The sequence below is a fragment of the Stegodyphus dumicola genome, chromosome 3, assembly GCF_044657685.1.
Source record: "Stegodyphus dumicola isolate Sdum_Otavi_A_Nest chromosome 3, ASM4465768v1".
In the NCBI taxonomy this organism is placed as follows: domain Eukaryota; kingdom Metazoa; phylum Arthropoda; class Arachnida; order Araneae; family Eresidae; genus Stegodyphus; species Stegodyphus dumicola.
The window spans coordinates 115583275-115601343 of record NC_140770.1 but is presented as its reverse complement, the minus strand read 5'-3'; the positions used below and the strand labels follow the sequence as shown (position 1 = coordinate 115601343).

Below are 18069 nucleotides of genomic sequence, written 5' to 3'. Positions count from 1 at the left end.
CTCAACACTTGATTTAAAGAGTGGGTATTGGCAGGTAGAAATACTGCCTGAAGACCGAGAAAAGACGGCATTTACTACGGGACAAGGGCTTTGGCAATTCAAGGTGATGCCGTTTGGACTGTGTAATGCGCCAGCAACATTCGAACGTCTTATGGAGACTGTTTTGAAAGGCCTTTCCTACGAAGCCTGCCTGATATACCTGGACGACATTCATCGTCGGAAAGAGTTTTGAAGAACATTTAGAAAATCTTAGGAAGGTGCTTCAGAAACTGAAAGAAGCCAATCTGAAGCTGAGTCCCGCTAAATGCAATCTGTTCCGAAAGGAAGTGACTTACCTGGGACATGTCATCTCTGCAGAAGGTGTGCGCACGGATCCTGAAAAGGTATCAGCGGTTAAATCCTGGAAACGTCCCGAAAATGTCCATCAGCTGAGAAGCTTCCTAGGGCTTTGCACCTACTATGGGAGATTCGTGAAGAACTTTTCTTCCATCGCAAGACCCCCTTCACAAGCTGACAGAGAGCAACCAAAAGTTCTTGTGGACAAAAGAATGCGAGGATGCATTTAACAACTTAAAGGAGGCTTTAACATCTGCTCCAATCCTGACGTATCCTCAGCTGGACCTACCATTTATTCTCGACACCGACGCGAGCGATGAAAGTGTTGGTGCTGTTTTGTCCCAAGAAATAGACGGCCAAGAACGTGTATTGGCGTACTGGAGCAAGTGCCTATCTAAACCGGAGAGGAATTATTGTGTCACCAGGAAAGAGTTGCTCGCCATAGTTAAAGCTGTAAAACAGTTCCATCACTATCTATACGGCAGAAAATTCCTGCTCCGCACCGATCATGCATCATTGACCTGGCTTTTAAATTTCAAGAATCCTGAGGGTCAAATAGCCAGGTGGATACAGAGACTCCAAGAATATGACATCACTATCCGTCATCGTAAGGGATCATCACACGGAAACGCCGACGCCCTGTCTAGAAGACCTTGCCAAGAAAGCTGCCGATATTGTTCCAGGGTGGAAGCGAAATACGAACTGCTGACTCCGGTCGCAAGACAAATTACAACATCAACATCGGCTGATCGAGAACCATGGAGTGAGGATGAAGTCAGGAAAGACCAGCTGGAAGACCGCGACATTAAACCCATAATTGGTTTAATTGAGTCATCAACCAGAAAACCTACCTGGCAGGACATTTCTATCTGTAGTCCTGAACCAAACAGTATTGGGCACTCTGGGATTGACTTCACATTCGAAACGGCGTCTTATACCGGAAATTCGAATCGGATGGCAGCTGATACTTCCAAGATCCCGCATTCCTGATGTCCTTAAAGAACTACATAACAGCCCTATGGGAGGTCACTTTGGAATAATGAAGACCTTACAGAGAGTTCGTGAACGCTTTTACTGGAATAATGCAAAGGATGACGTGCAAAAGTGGTGCCGATCCTGCGATGCCTGTGCAGGTCGGAAAGGACCGAAGAGACGCAGCCGAGGCAAGCTGCAACGTTACAACGTATGGGCGCCTTTTGAACGTATCGCCTTTGACATCTTGGGACCTCTGCCACGAACTGCTGATGGCAACAAATACATACTCGTTGTCACTGATTACTTCACCAAGTGGCTTGAAGCGTAACCTGCTCCTGATCAAGAGGCTGACACAGTAGCTGAGGTAATGATATAGCACTGGATTTCCAGGTTCGGAGTGCCTATTCAGTTACATTCCGATCAGGGAAAGAATTTTGCCTCGGCAGTAATCAAAGAACTATGCAAACTACTCGGCATTGACAAAACTCAAACGACGCCATTGCATCCCCAGTCGGACGGCATGGTAGAGAGGTTCAATCGAACCATCCTTAATAACCTCTCACCTCTCATTAGTGGTTTCCAAAAACCAACAGGACTGGGGCAAGAAATTACCACTCTTTTTACTGGCTTACCGCAGTGCTGTTCAAGAAACTACCGGCTATTCTCCATCACAGATGATCTTCGGTCGTGATCTTCGTCTGCCTTGTGATCTACTGTATGGCCGCCCTCCGGATGCTCCGGGTTGATTGCATGTTACGACTGGTTTGGGCAGCGGACAGTCCCTTGAGTTGTGTCCAAAATTATTACAGCTGAAGCATTTTGGTTCATCTTTTTTATTATGTGTGATACCGTAGAGTTTTTTCTTTTCGTTGATTGTAGCAACTGGACCATCTTTAAAGGAGTTTCGTTTGTCGTAAGACCCTTCTTTACACGGTTGTTTATTGTTGAAAGTTGACTTCAAGGTATCATAATCATCTAGTTTTTCAACTAATTCAATTAGTGAAATCAACTCAGACCATATGTCAATAAAATGATCTTTTACTTCACTAAACACTTAACGTTTTATCTGATTCGCTACAATAAGGTCGCTATGTTTCTCAAAAGTATCTACTTTAATTCCGCTTATCCATTCATTAAAAAAATTTCTTGACTCATACGCAAAATTCTTCCATGTGCTTCCTACACTCTTATTGTGCGTAAAAAATTTTTGGCGAAATTTTTCAGGTGTCATCTTGTACCGTTTTAATAAGATCCTTTTAACTTCTTTATAATCGTTTGCAATCTCATCGGTTTCTCTGGCGATTAACTGAGCAATATCATACGGCAATAAGCCAAACAAATGAGTAACCCATGTATTTTCTGGTATTTCAACTTGTTTAGCCAAACGTTCAAACATGATTAAATATAAACTGATATCATTCTCGTCAGGTTTAAATTTTTGCATCAAACTATGAAGCTCTAACTTTGGATTCATGTGCGTACCACTAGCATTTTCATTGGTGCCAGAATTTGTAGATCTACTTTCTGCTTCTGCTACTTTCTGCTTGTAGTTTTTGCAGTTCAAATTCCATTTCATACCTTCTTTTTCGTTCCTCATATTCTTCTTTTCGCCTACGTTCTTCATCTTGACGTTTTCGTTCTTCAATTTCTTCTTTTCGCCTACGTTCTTCAATTTCTTCTTTTTCTTTTCTTTCATTTATTATAATGTTGAACCATTTTTTGGTGCATTCTTCATCGTACTCTTTGCTAGCCAAAATTATCTTTTTCAAATCGCTCATTTTATGACTCTCATTTACATCTTCTCCCAATTTTTCAGCTAATATTCTTAAATCGCATTTCTTTGCCTTACCGAAAATAGACATTTTCGTACTCATTAAAATGAAAATTATATATATATGCTTTTATTATTAACTTCCAATTAGACAACTCAGTAGAACACAGTTATTGATATTTTATAAGTTTGTTTGACGTTCTAAATATATTTCAAAATTTAAAAAGAAATGAAAAAAAAAAATAAACTATCTTTCCAAAATGATAAAAAAAATAACAAAATTAAATTCTTTAATAAATATGTTACATCAATTAATGCACATACCTTGAAATTCAAATTCTTTTCAATTTATTTACGTATAGCAAATTCTTGTAGCTTTAGGCTTAGGTTTCAGAATAATCTCGCTTCTGATTTATGTTAACTTCCTTTTTGTAGTTAAATTAATAACTAAAAAAACATTTATTTAAAGACAAACAAAGACAAACAAACATTTATTTAAAGATAAATCTTAATAACCTACACGTAACGTATTCGTAAACGCACATAACATAACAAGCGTACTTACTGCATCGTACTATTAAACATTTTTTTTAAGCGTACATCATCTGAATATCTTTTTTAAAATTATAAATAGAACGACATCCAGAAATTAGCTGTTGGCATTTTCTTAATAGATATTTTGTCTAATAACAATTAAATAATTTACAATCGTGCTTACAATCATATTGTTACGAATTTGGTATTTAAAAAGCTAATGTTAGTTCAATTAGAAATTAAATGGTTTTATTTCTCGCGCAGTGCAGCGCGTGACGAATATTAAAAGAAAGCTAAGCCGGAAAATTGAAAATACAAGAGCGCGTGCATTAAATAAATAAATATCTCTTTTTATTTCGAGAAAGTACTGGAAAATTCTAGCGCGTGATTTTAAAATCTTATAAAAGGAGGAAAACATCTCAGTTTGTAGTAGTTGCTTAGTTTGTTGTTGTTTAGAAAACTACTGTTGTTGATTGTAGCGAATTCGCGGATTAGCGTTCTTTAGCTGTTTTGAATTACGTTCTATTGACATTTGAGTAGTTAAAAGAAAACTACTGTGAGATATTGTAATACTGCATGATAATTTGAGAAAATTTAAGCATTTTTGTTGTGATAATAATAAATTTTTGTTCATTTTTCATCGGACTTGTGCATTCATTTCATAACGAACCCGTACGCACGCAACAATTTTTGGTGTCAGAAGTGGGATTTGAATGCCAATAACAAGAGCGATGGAAGAACAATTGAGACAGCTCATTAGTGCTTTTGCTGCATTCCAAGAAAAGATGGAAGCTGGCCAAGCATCATTTAAGGAAGAAATGAAATTGGGCCAGGAATCCGTTAAGGAAGAAATGAAATTGGGCCAGGAATCCGTTAAGGACGAAATGAAAGCCGTTCAAGCTGTTCAAGAAGAAATGAAAAGAGAAATTACTTGCATAATAGAAAATAAATTTGAAGCTATGGAAGGCAGAATTGACGCAGTTGAAAATAAAGTTGGACATATTGAAGAAAGAGTTTCTTCGGTGAAAGAAGAAATAGAAGAAAGAGTTTCTTCTGTAAAAGAACAAATTGATGAGAGAGTTTCTGCAGTTGCCAAAGAAATGGATACTTTAAAGAAATTCGTAGCGTCGGCAGGGAGCAGGAGTGATGATTTTAAATTCTTACCAATGCCTGCTCGTCCACCTCTGAAGCTATCCACATATGATGGGAAGACCTCCTGGCAGGTGTATAAGACACAATTTTCTATCGTGGCGGATGCGAATGGATGGGATTCCCAAGCTAAGGCCTGTCATCTCGTCGCTTCTCTAAGAGCCGACGCAGCGGATATCCTTCAGACTCTTCCCGAAAACAAAAGTTTAGATTTCGAGGCTCTGTCCGGCGCCTTGGAGTTGCGCTTTGGGGAGAAGTGTTTAAAAGACTACAGCAGGCTCCAATTAAAATCTCGTCAACAGAAGCCTACCGAAACACTTCAGGAGCTCGCCGCGGATGTTGAAAGGCTGTCCCATCTCGCCTTTTCGGAATGCCCGACAGAAACAAGGGAAATCCTGTCCTTGCAATACTTTATCGACGGCATCCGAGATACTGAAATACAGAAAGCTCTACGAATGGCGGATGTAAAAGATTTAAAAAGTGCTCTAGTGTACGCCATGAAATTTGAGGCAGCCCAGCAAGCCACTCGTCGAGACCGCCACCCAGTCAGAGCTGCTCAAGTCCAGGAGCCAGGGGATCAAGTCACCGCTCGACTTGACGATTTAACTAGACAACTGAACGCCTTGAGACGGAATATTGGTGAGAAGAAACCGACCGTTAAGTGCTGGAACTGCGGTGCTGAAGGACACATACGACGAAACTGCAAAACACCCCAGGGTACTGATGTTAAGACCGCTTCTAACAAGCAGCAGGGAAACTAATTAGTGGCCATCTCGCGGGGCGGAGGTTGCCAGATAATGAAAAGCCCCCGTTTAAAGCGCTTCAGATTTCTGCAGTGAGAGGCGGCAGTAATGGACTTTTCATAATAGGACATATTAATGGAGTTCCGTGCAATATGACTATAGATACAGGAGCCAACGTCACCATCATCCGAAAAGATTTGGCTCAACAACTAGGAAACAAACTTATCTGGACGCCGCCTTGCGTTACCCTCCAGACTGTGTCCGGTGAGAAGATCGACATCGACGGAAAAGTAAATGTTAACATCACGTTTGGAAGTGCCGCTTACCATCACACGGCATATGTAGCAGAAATCACTGATTCTTGCATACTCGGATTGGACTTTCTAAGGAAATACAATTTTTCCTTGGATTTTAAAAATAACGAATTGCATTCTACATCTGAGGACATAGCGTTATTTCTCGTTAATGATGAAGAAGTTAAATCTGTCCATAAAATCATAGCACAAGACTATATTACAATACCGGCAAGAACAAAAATTTTACTTCCTGGATCCATAGCCGAAAATAGAAATTTCCGCTACGGCATCATAGAATATCCCAATAACTGTAATATCCCAAAAGGAGTATTAGTAGCCTCAACACTCGTCGACCTATCCAGAACGGTTATCCCGGTGAGAGTCGCCAATGTGACTGAAAAGTCGAGAGTTATTAAGAAAGGTGAAGTGGTTGCAACATGTACTCCAGTAACCAGCGTTGAAAAAAAGAGTAACATCCCAGAATCCGTGTCCTCAGAGAGCATTACATCGGAGTTATTGCAGAATGCACAATTAAACGATAAAGAGAAAAATGCTGCCGATCGCGTCATTAAAGATCTTCAAGTTGTTTTCTCCCGCTCGTCTTCTGACGTGGGTCGAACTAGTTTGACACAACATAGAATAGATACTGGCGATCATCCCCCGATCAAGCAACATCCAAGACGTCTACCGTTTGCTAAACAGGAAGAGGTGCGAACACTGTTAAAAGATATGGAAGAAGGCGATGTCATCGAGCCTTCAGCGAGTCCATGGGCATCTCCCATCGTTCTCGTCAGAAAGAAAGACGGCTCAACAAGATTTTGCGTTGACTATCGCCGGTTGAATGAGGTTACGAAGAAAGACAGTTACCCTCTTCCTAGAATTGATGACATTCTAGACACTCTTTCTGGAAGCAAGTGGTTCTCAACACTTGATTTAAAGAGTGGGTATTGGCAGGTAGAAATCCATCCTGATGACCGAGAAAACACGGCATTTACTACGGGACAAGGACTTTGGCAGTTCAAAGTGATGCCGTTTGGACTGTGTAATGCGCCGGCAACATTCGAACGTCTTATGGAGACTGTTTTGAAAGGCCTTTCTTACGAAGCCTGTCTGATATACCTGGAGGATATCATCATCATCGGAAAGAGTTTTGAAGAGCATCTAGAAAATCTTAGAAAGGTGCTTCAGAAACTGAAAGAGGCCAATCTGAAGCTGACTCCCGCTAAATGCAAATTGTTTCGAAAGGAAGTGACTTACCTGGGACATGTCATCTCTGCAGAAGGTGTGCGCACGGATCCTGAAAAGGTATCAGCGGTTAAATCCTGGACGCGTCCCGAAAATGTCCATCAGCTGAGAAGCTTCCTAGGGCTTTGCACCTACTATAGGAGATTCGTGAAGAACTTTTCTTCCATCGCAAGACCACTTCACAAGCTGACAGAGAGCAAGCAAAGATTCTTGTGGACAAAGGAATGCGAGGATGCATTTAACAACTTAAAGGAAGCTTTAACATCTGCTCCAATCCTGACGTATCCTCAGCTCGACAGACCATTTATTCTCGACACCGACGCGAGCAATGAAAGTGTCGGTGCTGTTTTGTCCCAAGAAATAGACGGCCAAGAACGTGTAGTAGCTTACTGGAGCAAGTGCCTGTCTAAACCGGAGAGGAATTACTGTGTCACAAGGAAAGAGTTGCTCGCCATAGTCAAAGCTGTAGAACATTTCCATCATTATCTATACGGGAGAAAATTCCTCCTCCGCACGGACCATGCCTCATTGGTGTGGCTTTTAAATTTCAAAAATCCTGAGGGTCAAATAGCCAGGTGGATACAGAGACTCCAAGAATATGACATCACTATCCGTCATCGTAAGGGATCATCACACGGAAACGCCGACGCCCTGTCTAGAAGACCTTGCCAAGAAAACTGCCGATATTGTTCCAGGGTGGAAGCGAAATACGAGCTGCTGACTCCGGTCGCAAGACAAATTACAACATCAACATCGGCTGCTCGAGACCCGTGGATTGATGATGAAGTCAGGAAAGACCAGCTGGAAGACCACGACATTAAACCCATACTTGATTTAATAGAGTCATCAAACAGAAAACCTACATGGCAGGACATTTCTATCTGTAGTCCTACAACAAAACAATACTGGGCACTCTGGGATTCACTTCACATTCGAAACGGCGTCTTATACCGGAAATTCGAGTCGGATGATGGGAAGACGTTCCGATGGCAACTGATACTTCCAAGATCCCGGATTCCTGATGTCCTCAAAGAACTACATAACAGCCCTACAGGAGGTCACTTTGGAATTATGAAGACCTTACAAAGAGTTCGTGAGCGCTTTTACTGGAATAATGCAAAGAATGACGTGCAAAAGTGGTGCCGATCTTGCGATGCCTGTGCAGGTCGGAAAGGACCGAGGAAACGCAGCCGAGGCAGACTGCAACGTTACAACGTAGGTGCGCCTTTTGAACGTATCGCCTTTGACATCCTGGGACCTCTCCCACGAACTGCTGATGGCAACAAATACATACTCGTTGTCATTGATTACTTCACCAAGTGGCCTGAAGCTTATCCTATTCCTGATCAAGAGGCAGTCACAGTAGCTGAGGTAATGATACAGCACTGGATTTCCAGGTTCGGAGTGCCTCTTCAGTTACATTCCGATCAGGGAAGGAATTTTGCCTCGGCAGTAATCAAAGAACTATGCAAACTACTTGGCATTGACAAAACTCAAACGACGCCATTGCATCCCCAGTCGGACGGCATGGTAGAGAGGTTCAATCGAACCATCCTTAATAACCTCTCATTAGTGGTTTCCAGAAACCAACAGGACTGGGACAAGAAATTACCACTCTTTTTACTGGCTTACCGCAGTGCTGTCCACGAGACTACCGGCTATTCTCCATCACAGATGCTCTTCGGTCTTGACCTTCGTCTGCCTTGTGATCTATTGTTTGGCCGCCCTCCGGATGCTCCTTCATCGTCTGAGGAATATATTCAAGATCTCCAGGCCCGGTTTGAAGTGATGCACAATTTTGCACGAGAGCGAGTCAACTTGGCGACGGAGAAGATGAAGACCCGATACGACACAAGAGCTACTGAACATCAATTCCACGAAGGAGACAAGGTGTGGTTGTGGAATCCGACTCGACGGAAAGGACTTTGTCCGAAATTACAGTCACCTTGGGATGGGCCGTACACAGTCCTAAACAGACTGAATGACGTCGTGGTTCGGATTCGTAAGTCTTCGAACTCTAAACCTAAAGTCGTTCATTACGACAGGTTAGCTCATTACTATGGCCATAGTACATAATGTAACTAATTGTAAATAGTATAAGACCATGGTCCATTTTGTTTTTAAATGTGTATTTGATTTGTATTTGATAGCATTTGATTTGTTTTATGTATTGCATTTGTTGTTCATGTTGTTTATTATTGTAATGCAATGCTTATTAATGCATTTATGCCACAGTTGTAAGTTTTGCTTCCTGTCCAGGGATTGTACTGCCCGGGACGTGCAGTCCTTGGGAAGGGGGCAGTGTTACGAATTTGGTATTTAAAAAGCTAATGTTAGTTCAATTAGAAATTAAATGGTTTTATTTCTCGCGCAGTGCAGCGCGTGACGAATATTAAAAGAAAGCTAAGCCGGAAAATTGAAAATACAAGAGCGCGTGCATTAAATAAATAAATATCTCTTTTTATTTCGAGAAAGTACTGGAAAATTCTAGCGCGTGATTTTAAAATCTTATAAAAGGAGGAAAACATCTCAGTTTGTAGTAGTTGCTTAGTTCGTTGCTGTTTAGAAAACTACTGTTGTTGATTGTAGCGAATTCGCGGATTAGCGTTCTTTAGCTGTTTTGAATTACGTTCTATTGACATTTGAGTAGTTAAAAGAAAACTACTGTGAGATATTGTAATACTGCATGATAATTTGAGAAAATTTAAGCATTTTTGTTGTGATAATAATAAATTTTTGTTCATGTTTCATCGGACTTGTGCATTCATTTCATAACGAACCCGTACGCACGCAACAATATGATAACAGTATTATGGCTACAAAAAATAAGATAGTGCCGTTTGTGAATCAGGTATTCAAACTAAATAACAATACGAAACAATATCAAGAAGATTTCGTTTGTGGCCTCAAACTAGTCACCGTTGCTACTGCTTCGGCGTTACTGCCACTCATTCCACAAAGTTTCCGTTTCTGAATCTTCCCCATTGAACTCAATTGTGTTCTTCAATTATATCCAAAAGAAATAATATTATTTCTCACCATTCTCATGTTTTCAGGATAATTCTGATGTGCAGTAGCCCATGTTGAAACTATAACTTAGTTTTCCATACTCATAGTCATGTTAGCTGATGACATAAACACAGGAAGATGATACTTATTTGAATTGAAAAATATGAAGTCTCAGGTCTGATATGTCATTCAACATTTCTCTGAAAATTATATGGCAAAATAATGCACTTACTTCAATCGTGTAGTGATATTTCTCATCAAATCTGCTCTTCTATTAATGTTATAATTTATTTTAGCATAAAAAAGGCGCGATGGCTCATTCTCAGGCCATTACCACAATTTCTAAACATAATAATATGAGGGCCTCGAGAACAAACTAAACCACAAACGTTAAAGCAACTAATAATAAGCAACGTCACGTGGCATATTGCAGGAGTATGGATGAAGTTTATAGCTTCATTTTGTATCAGTTAACAATAATATTCTCGAACTCTCCCTGTATTCTCAAATAGACACAGGCCATTTTCACTGCAACAGCTAAAGAAAGTTTTATTTAACGTGCGAAAATATGGCTATGCAAAATTACTCGTGGTTTGCCGATTCTTGCTGCTTGTTCATCGAAACTTTGATTGAGAAGCTATCCAAACAAATACGAAGAAATAAAAGTTGCTCAAAATTATTAAAAAGTGGCTTTGCTTGCTCGTTCAGCTTATTCTAAAATATATCGTAAATTAAGACTATGAACTTTAAAGCCCAAACATTTTAATTTCAAAGTTTGAAAAATGAAGCTATGGGTGGCAACAATTTTAAAAGTGAGGTGGAATCTTCAATTTTGAAACTTTTATTTTAGAAAACAGATAAAATGTTATTTTTATATATTTAAAATTGTGAATTTTAAGATTCCAATAATACAACCCACACGGTTGTTATTCTGATATAATTTTATGATTAGCATTATGTGAACTCTTTTAATGTTAATTTTAAAATACTACGAGATAGATGAGTTTTAAAGCATGTATTGCCTATTTTAGTTGATCTTTGTTTTAGTCATTATTCCTGCCGTTAGTAGTGGCATTAGCATACAAGGTTAATATGATTCAGAAAGGCGAATAGAAAACAATGATGAAACGAAAAGAAACTGTTTCGTAGACTGCTAGCTGCAGCTGGTGGTATTCCAAAAATAATAATTACTTTATTATTTAGTAAAAATAACCATTCGAAAGAGCTTCAATAACTTCAATAATACTTTTTATTTTAAGTGTCTTGATTCTCTTGTTTTTTTTCGGGGGGGGGGGAAGGGGCATTTTGAACCATTAAAAATTTATTGTTACCTCGACATCATATCAGATCACCAAAAACATTAAAAAAAAAAAAGAAATTACTACAGACGTACTCAAGTGATCAATGTTTACAAGTAATAATTTCGAAAATGAGAATTATCAAAAACAGTCTCAGAAAGATGAATTAGCAATCCAAAAATTTTGTCTTCCTTTTACGATCCACGGGTTAAAAAGAACGTAGAGCAGTCAACAAGAGTTAACATGAATAATAACTCATGAAACAAAAAGGATTCGAGACAGATCATTAGGGACTAAAAACAAGGGTTGAACTTTCGACAGGACACAAGTACGTTGGTTGGTCATTTTAATTTAAAACGTATTTAGATTCGTTAGAGAACGTTAGTCTTACTAGTCAGTACAATTCAACTAAAATATGCCAGCTTGTCATAAAATTAGGTAACAGTATTTTCTTTATATTTATAAGTGTTTTACCTACTCATTATGTTTTACATTTCATTTTTTCAAAAAGAGAAACTATTTAATTAAAACATTGTAAATATATTTCAGTGACTTACGGTGTAATTGTCTTTTCTCCACGAATGAAAAGAGTATCAATAGTACATATACGAGCTTTACTCAGATCCAAATGGCATGTCTTTTCTTCGATCACCTTTTCAATCACTTCCAAATTGACTTGAAACTCAAATTTTCCATCGCTATTCTTTTTAACGGGTAATACAAGAGGCACGCGAGAAAATTCATTTGACATCTAGATTAAAAAAGAAGGAATTATATTATGCAGTTTTATTTATTATATTAGAAAATTTAAATCACTAATTTATAATTTATGAAATACAACTAAACTATGAAAAATTCAGGTGAAGATAAATGGAAGTATATTGAATTGTACTCCAATCTGTAACGGTTATAATTATAAATATGAAAAAATATAAATTTTATCCGAAATTTAAATTACCTAAATCCATTATTAACTTTAGATACGTCTCAATTATGATTCTGTTAATTCAGTATTCTTGGGAGAAACTTAAACAGAGAAACGACAATTTCAAGATATTATCGCTTCATGAATTAATACTTCCTTTAAAAATTAGAGGTTCTGAACTTCTGTTTATTCAGCATTATTCGAAATGATATTTTCGAATTGCAACTTAATATTACTCCATTCGGGATATTTACTTCAAAGTCTAGGAATTGTCATTTCATGTAAATGTAATTCTACTTTCGAATCAATTTCGACTTTCGAATTCTCTTCCATACAAATTCGTGTACATTCACTTAAAACACATATCAGGATTTCAGTAATTCTTCAAAACTTCCTCCAAAACTGGATGGAATTTCACCCCCAAAACTGATGTTTCAGGAAAAATTTCGCATCCAAAACTGTTTTCTTCTATTTTCGCAAGTGCTTCAACGATCGCTGTGACATCTCTTTCCCCCATACTTTCGAAATCTTCAAATTTCTCATATCAGTTTGAAGATTTCGCCAGAATCGTCCCTAGATATTTTTTCACCTGAGGCAAAGTAGTAAATGTGCACCGTTTTATAGAATGGAAAGGTGTCCAGCCACTTGATTGAAGGGGTTGGGGTATATTTTATTTGCTGAAATTTCTTTCGCCTCTAGCAACAATAACTGGCAATGTTAAAAATATTTTTAATACTCTTCGAAATTCGTATATTAGTGAACTAAACTACAGTAGCTCACATTGTTTTTCGAGACCTGTAATTTTGAAATTTATTTGCATAGATCTTGCACTAAATTTTGAAACATACACTTTAAATGTTTTTATAACATATTATTTTTCCTCTAATTTAAACCTTGCTTAAATAGGAGTTTCTTTAAGATTGCTTGTTGTAAAATAATATCATCGAATATTACATATAATAAAATAATTTACTCAAAAAGTGATAATCAGTAACTTAGATAACAATTTGGATACTCCCAAATTTTTGTTGAAATGTTTGGTAAATAATATATCTATATGACGTAACAGCAAGGAAAAGACGGAGCACTGTTGATGCGTACTTAGATCCATATTGAAGAATTCTTATTGCGTAGTATGCTAATATGCTGAGTTCGTAATATCCAAGAAACTTAGCAGTCGAGGTGATTTTAAGTTCATTTTTATTTGCGATTGATTTTTGTGGCCACAATCACTTGGCACTCTAGTCGTGCCTTTTTACAGAACATTTACATTTTTGAAATTATTGCAACAACAAGCAAGACAGCAAAGTTACATCCTAGCAGGGAAGAGAGCGAAGCTGAAGTGCGTAGTTATGCAAGATGGAAGCACACAAAGAGAAAGGTTTTGGTTTAAAGTTTCAGTTCCCTAGTTATTACATCATCAGCGTGCGTTGCGCAGGCCATGCAAAATAGAATGATCTATAAATGACGCAATTCAGAGAAATTATTAGGATTTTTAAAACAGAGAGGAAGAATTAAAGAGTTTAGCGTTAATTAAAATTATAATTTTTATTTACATATTTTTATCTTATATATATATATATATATACAGTGTCTCCCAAAAGTGTTTGCACATTTTATGTATTCGCAGAAAAAGCGCTGCAATCCGGAATTGAATTAGAATATAAAGACCAATATTTTTTTCATATCATCTCCATGCGATTTTGAGTAAAACCAAACTTTTTAATTTTTAATACTAACTTATTTTCTTTTCCAAAATTGAAAATGTAAGGAAGCATACATAGAACGCACCACAAAAGTCATCATACCTCGACAAATTTTAGTAAAATTTCATAAATAAAATTATTGTCTAACACTTTTTACTTCCTTGTACTAAGTAAAAAGGAAGTATTGTAATCGCAAAAAGTTTCAGGCAGCATATTTCAACGAAAATATCCATTTTGACCGCTATCGAATGAAATTTAACGATGTTTTTTTGCATACATTTTTTGCTTTAAAAAATGATTGAATTATGTTGTTTTTATCTTCCGATTAAGGATTTTATGCCTTTAGTAAATCTGTGTGCAATATTTTTAGAATTATCAGCAATTTTAAAGTTGTTTAATTGCCGCTAAGCCTGTTTTTAATGGCGGCCATTGATGTTTACATTTGAAACAGAAGACTAGTGGATTTGTTGCCAATCTAAAGAAACTTAGCTTCGCAACAACAAAGATAACGCATTCATTTATTATTGCCAATTAAATCATGCTTAATTCTTTCTGGAATTTTGTCGAGGAAATAAGCGTTTGAAATTTACTTCGTAACTTTTAATATAGATATTTTGAGTTTTTATGTATTTTTGCCTTCTCGCGAAGTGAGAACTGAATTAATTAAATGAGAAATACACAATCGTCTGTGAAAAACTGTTTCTGTTTTGTTTTGTTTGCTTAATTTCTTTTATACATAGTTCTAGCTTTATTATAGTATTTGAATAGAACATGTGGCAACGATTAGATAATTCTTTAAATGATATACATTTTGTGCATTCTGAGTTATAATATGAACGAAATATAATTCTGTTAAGTAAACCTAGCGCCAGAGTGTCGCTATGGTAAAGAAAGCGAATTTTAAAGAATGCATTTATTCTATTGTGGTTTATGCGCTATCGGCGAAGTAGGTTTAATTCAATCTAATAAGTTTAAATAAAATGCAAGAAAAAATGCGTATAATTTAATATTCCGTACAAGGAAGTCATGTGTTGTACACATCAGATTTTTTTTTTTAGTTTTGGTGATGTTTAAAAACTTGTTTGGCTTTATTTTCGCTTGCTTACTTCGTTAACGCTTAAACATATAATTTTTCGCAGATTTTCTAACTATAAATCTCTGATCACTTTGAGTCACGTCAAGTTCTCTTTGCCGGAAAACCTCTTTTTACTCTATTTTGGATCCGTTTTTCTTCTTTAAAGCATATTATCACATACTCCACAGCAGAATGGGATAAATTTTGCACAGCAGAATGGGATAAATTTACCTATTTAGCGATATTCCAAATCGAATTTCCATCCTCCTGATAAAAAACGATCAATTTTCAGATGCTGTTCCTTGTTTCTTTAGGACTATGAGCTCTTTTTAAACATTAAATAGATTCATCTATCTATCAGTAGATATCTTAGATTAATTTAATCAAAGAATGAAACAGAATTAGCTTGAACCCACGTTAAAATATAGCTTTTCTTTTGGCAATGCTTGACGTAGTTTCTGTCACGAGAATGAAAGAATTGAATGAAGTCACATAACCTATACATTTCGCATTAACTAAAAACTTCAATTTAGCTTCGATTACAATTTTAAATTGCAATTTATTCACACTTTTTTTCCGACATAAGATTTCTTTTTTTGTATGCTTTTCTTCTAACAGACAGCACACCCTCAGTTAAAAGACGCAATTAGAAAACAATATTAATTTGACAAGTGCTACTATCTGTTGGGCAAATTAACAAATTATTCACGACTTATATTTATATCCTCGTTATCTTCTTACTAAGAATACTTACTAAGATCCTCGTCATCTTCATCTAAATTTACTGGTAAATAAACTCACACTTCTGTCAAATACGATACAATACATAATGACTGCAAGATATAAAATGAAATTCAAAATTCCGCAACAAGATTCAAAATACAAATTACCTGAAAGTCAACACTTCGCACATATAGTTCTCATAAAAACAGGATAACATATAAAAGATAATACTAAGCCTTAAAAAGGAACTATTTATAAAAATATTCAAATATACAGCAATCTAAGACCTTGTAAGGATCTTAAGTTTTACTAACGTTTATTTTATTTTAAATCTTTACTATCACTTGTTATTTTCTACTTCCGGCCAGAATTAAAAGCGCTAACTTATTTATGCAAAATTTGTCTGGCGAACGCCAAGTACTTAAGTTGTGGCTTTATACCAAGCGAGAGAGAGGAAGGAGTTAGTCGAAGCAGGCCGCTTGCCTTAGAAGTTTTACTCGGTTGCTGTTTGCCTTCCAGGCCAGAGGTTTAATCCTCGTGATAATTTTAAACGTATTGTAGTGTTAACAGTTCTCTGTACTACATACGGCTCCTTATTCATAATATAAGGCCAATCTTCCACGTTTATTATTCCAAATTTAAGTTAGAGTTTAGTTATATTTTTATATTCTTACGTTCAGACCACAAGTAGTTGGTCTCTGTATTCCGAAGTACGGAAATTATTGTAAAGAGTGAAAAATAAAGGGTTTTGTATACCCTTCCTGTGTATCCTGTCTACTTCCCACATTTATTGAACATAGCTTTAGTAAGCTCCCTGTTCCGAGTCAGGTCCTTGCATGTTCCCAAAGAAATTAAGACGGAACATTGAACCTGATAGTGGCGCCCAACGAAGAAGAATAACCATGGCCGAGTTTCAAGAAGAACCTGTGCTGCCTGCAGAAGCGGCTCAGAATCCAGAAATGCCAGCTGCCGCCCTGGAAGGATTTGGTTACATCGTCAAAACCATGCGCGCTTCGATGAAATCAGAAGCAACATTTAACGGAAACTCACCGGTAACCAGTTTTTTGGAAAAATTGGATGACCACTTCATGCTCTACCCCGTGCACGAATTTCAAAAAGTTACCTTAGCTACCAGCGCTTTGAGGGGCCAAGCGCTTAATTGGTTCAAATCTATAGGCAGAAGTCTCTTGGGTCAAGCAGGAAGTCCCACCTATACTTACGAAAATTTCAAGACTGCCCTAGTAAAAGCCTTCCCTGTCGTAAGTGATCGTGCGAAATTATAAACGGAACTTTTCAGCATATATCAGCAAAGAATCGAAAATCTCTCAAGCATTATTTTAAGAAAAATTCACGTCTTCAAACTCTTGTATGGAAACCGTCCGGATCCTGAGATAATTCAAGTGATTTTGACGAGGTTACTTCCCCAAGTGCAAGACTTTATTGAATTAAGGAATCCGACTACACTGGAAAAATTATTTGAGCTAGCAATCCAGTTTGAAAGTAGAAGAACAGCGGACATTGAAAGAAGACGCCAATATCAACAACGAAACCAATTTGGTGCGCCAAGACCACAGCAAAATCAAGCACACGGCTACGCAAGCCAAGCGAATCAGTGGGCAAGGAAACCCGAGCATTCAAAAACAGCCGGCGAACGTCGACAGTTCAATAGCAACCCAGGAAAAAAGTCTCAAGTCTAGTGGAAAAAGAAGGAAAGCTTGGAAACAAAAAAGGATTTAAACTAAAACGGATTTCTGCTGACGGGAGGGTGCGGAAATTTGAAGGCCAAGAAAACCCCTCTTCCTTCAAGTTAAATACAGTAATGGTGAAAAATTTGACTCTTCCGAAGATTGACGTGTTGGTGAATAATATTTCAGCCACCGCACTCCTGGATACAGGCGCGCAGTGTTCCTGTGTGGCAGAAGATTTTTTTAGAAAGTATTTTCGGAAATACTGCATATATAATTCGGATAATATGACAGTGTTAGCGGCGCAAGGAGAAAGATGTAAGTGCATAGGTAAATTACCACTATACATCCGTATCAAGGACGAACAAGTAAAGGTTATGTTTTTCATAGTAAAGAATCTGCAAGCACATATTATCTTAGGAATAGATTTTCTTTCAGAGGCACAAGCAACGCTGGATTTTAATGAAGCGTCCCTTAAGCTGACGATGAAACCAGTTCGAGAAGAAAAGGCTGAACCGCTGATGTTAAACCTTGACCACCTGCCTAATGAAGAGCAACGAAGAATCCGACAAGTGGTAAGTGAATTTGTATCGTTATTT

The 18069-nt window shown here is 37.4% G+C and overlaps 1 protein-coding gene across 2 annotated transcripts in view; it reads right to left on the bottom strand.

The window, feature by feature from the left end:
• Positions 1–18069, bottom strand: part of LOC118201129 (sn-1-specific diacylglycerol lipase ABHD11-like) — a 62617-nt gene that overhangs the window by 12938 nt on the left and 31610 nt on the right. For both annotated transcript variants that reach the window (XM_085813213.1, XM_085813214.1), the window contains exon 5: positions 11914–12107. In XM_085813213.1, coding sequence (XP_085669339.1) covers positions 11914–12107 — 194 coding nt within the window. The remainder of the gene's footprint in view (positions 1–11913; positions 12108–18069) is intronic.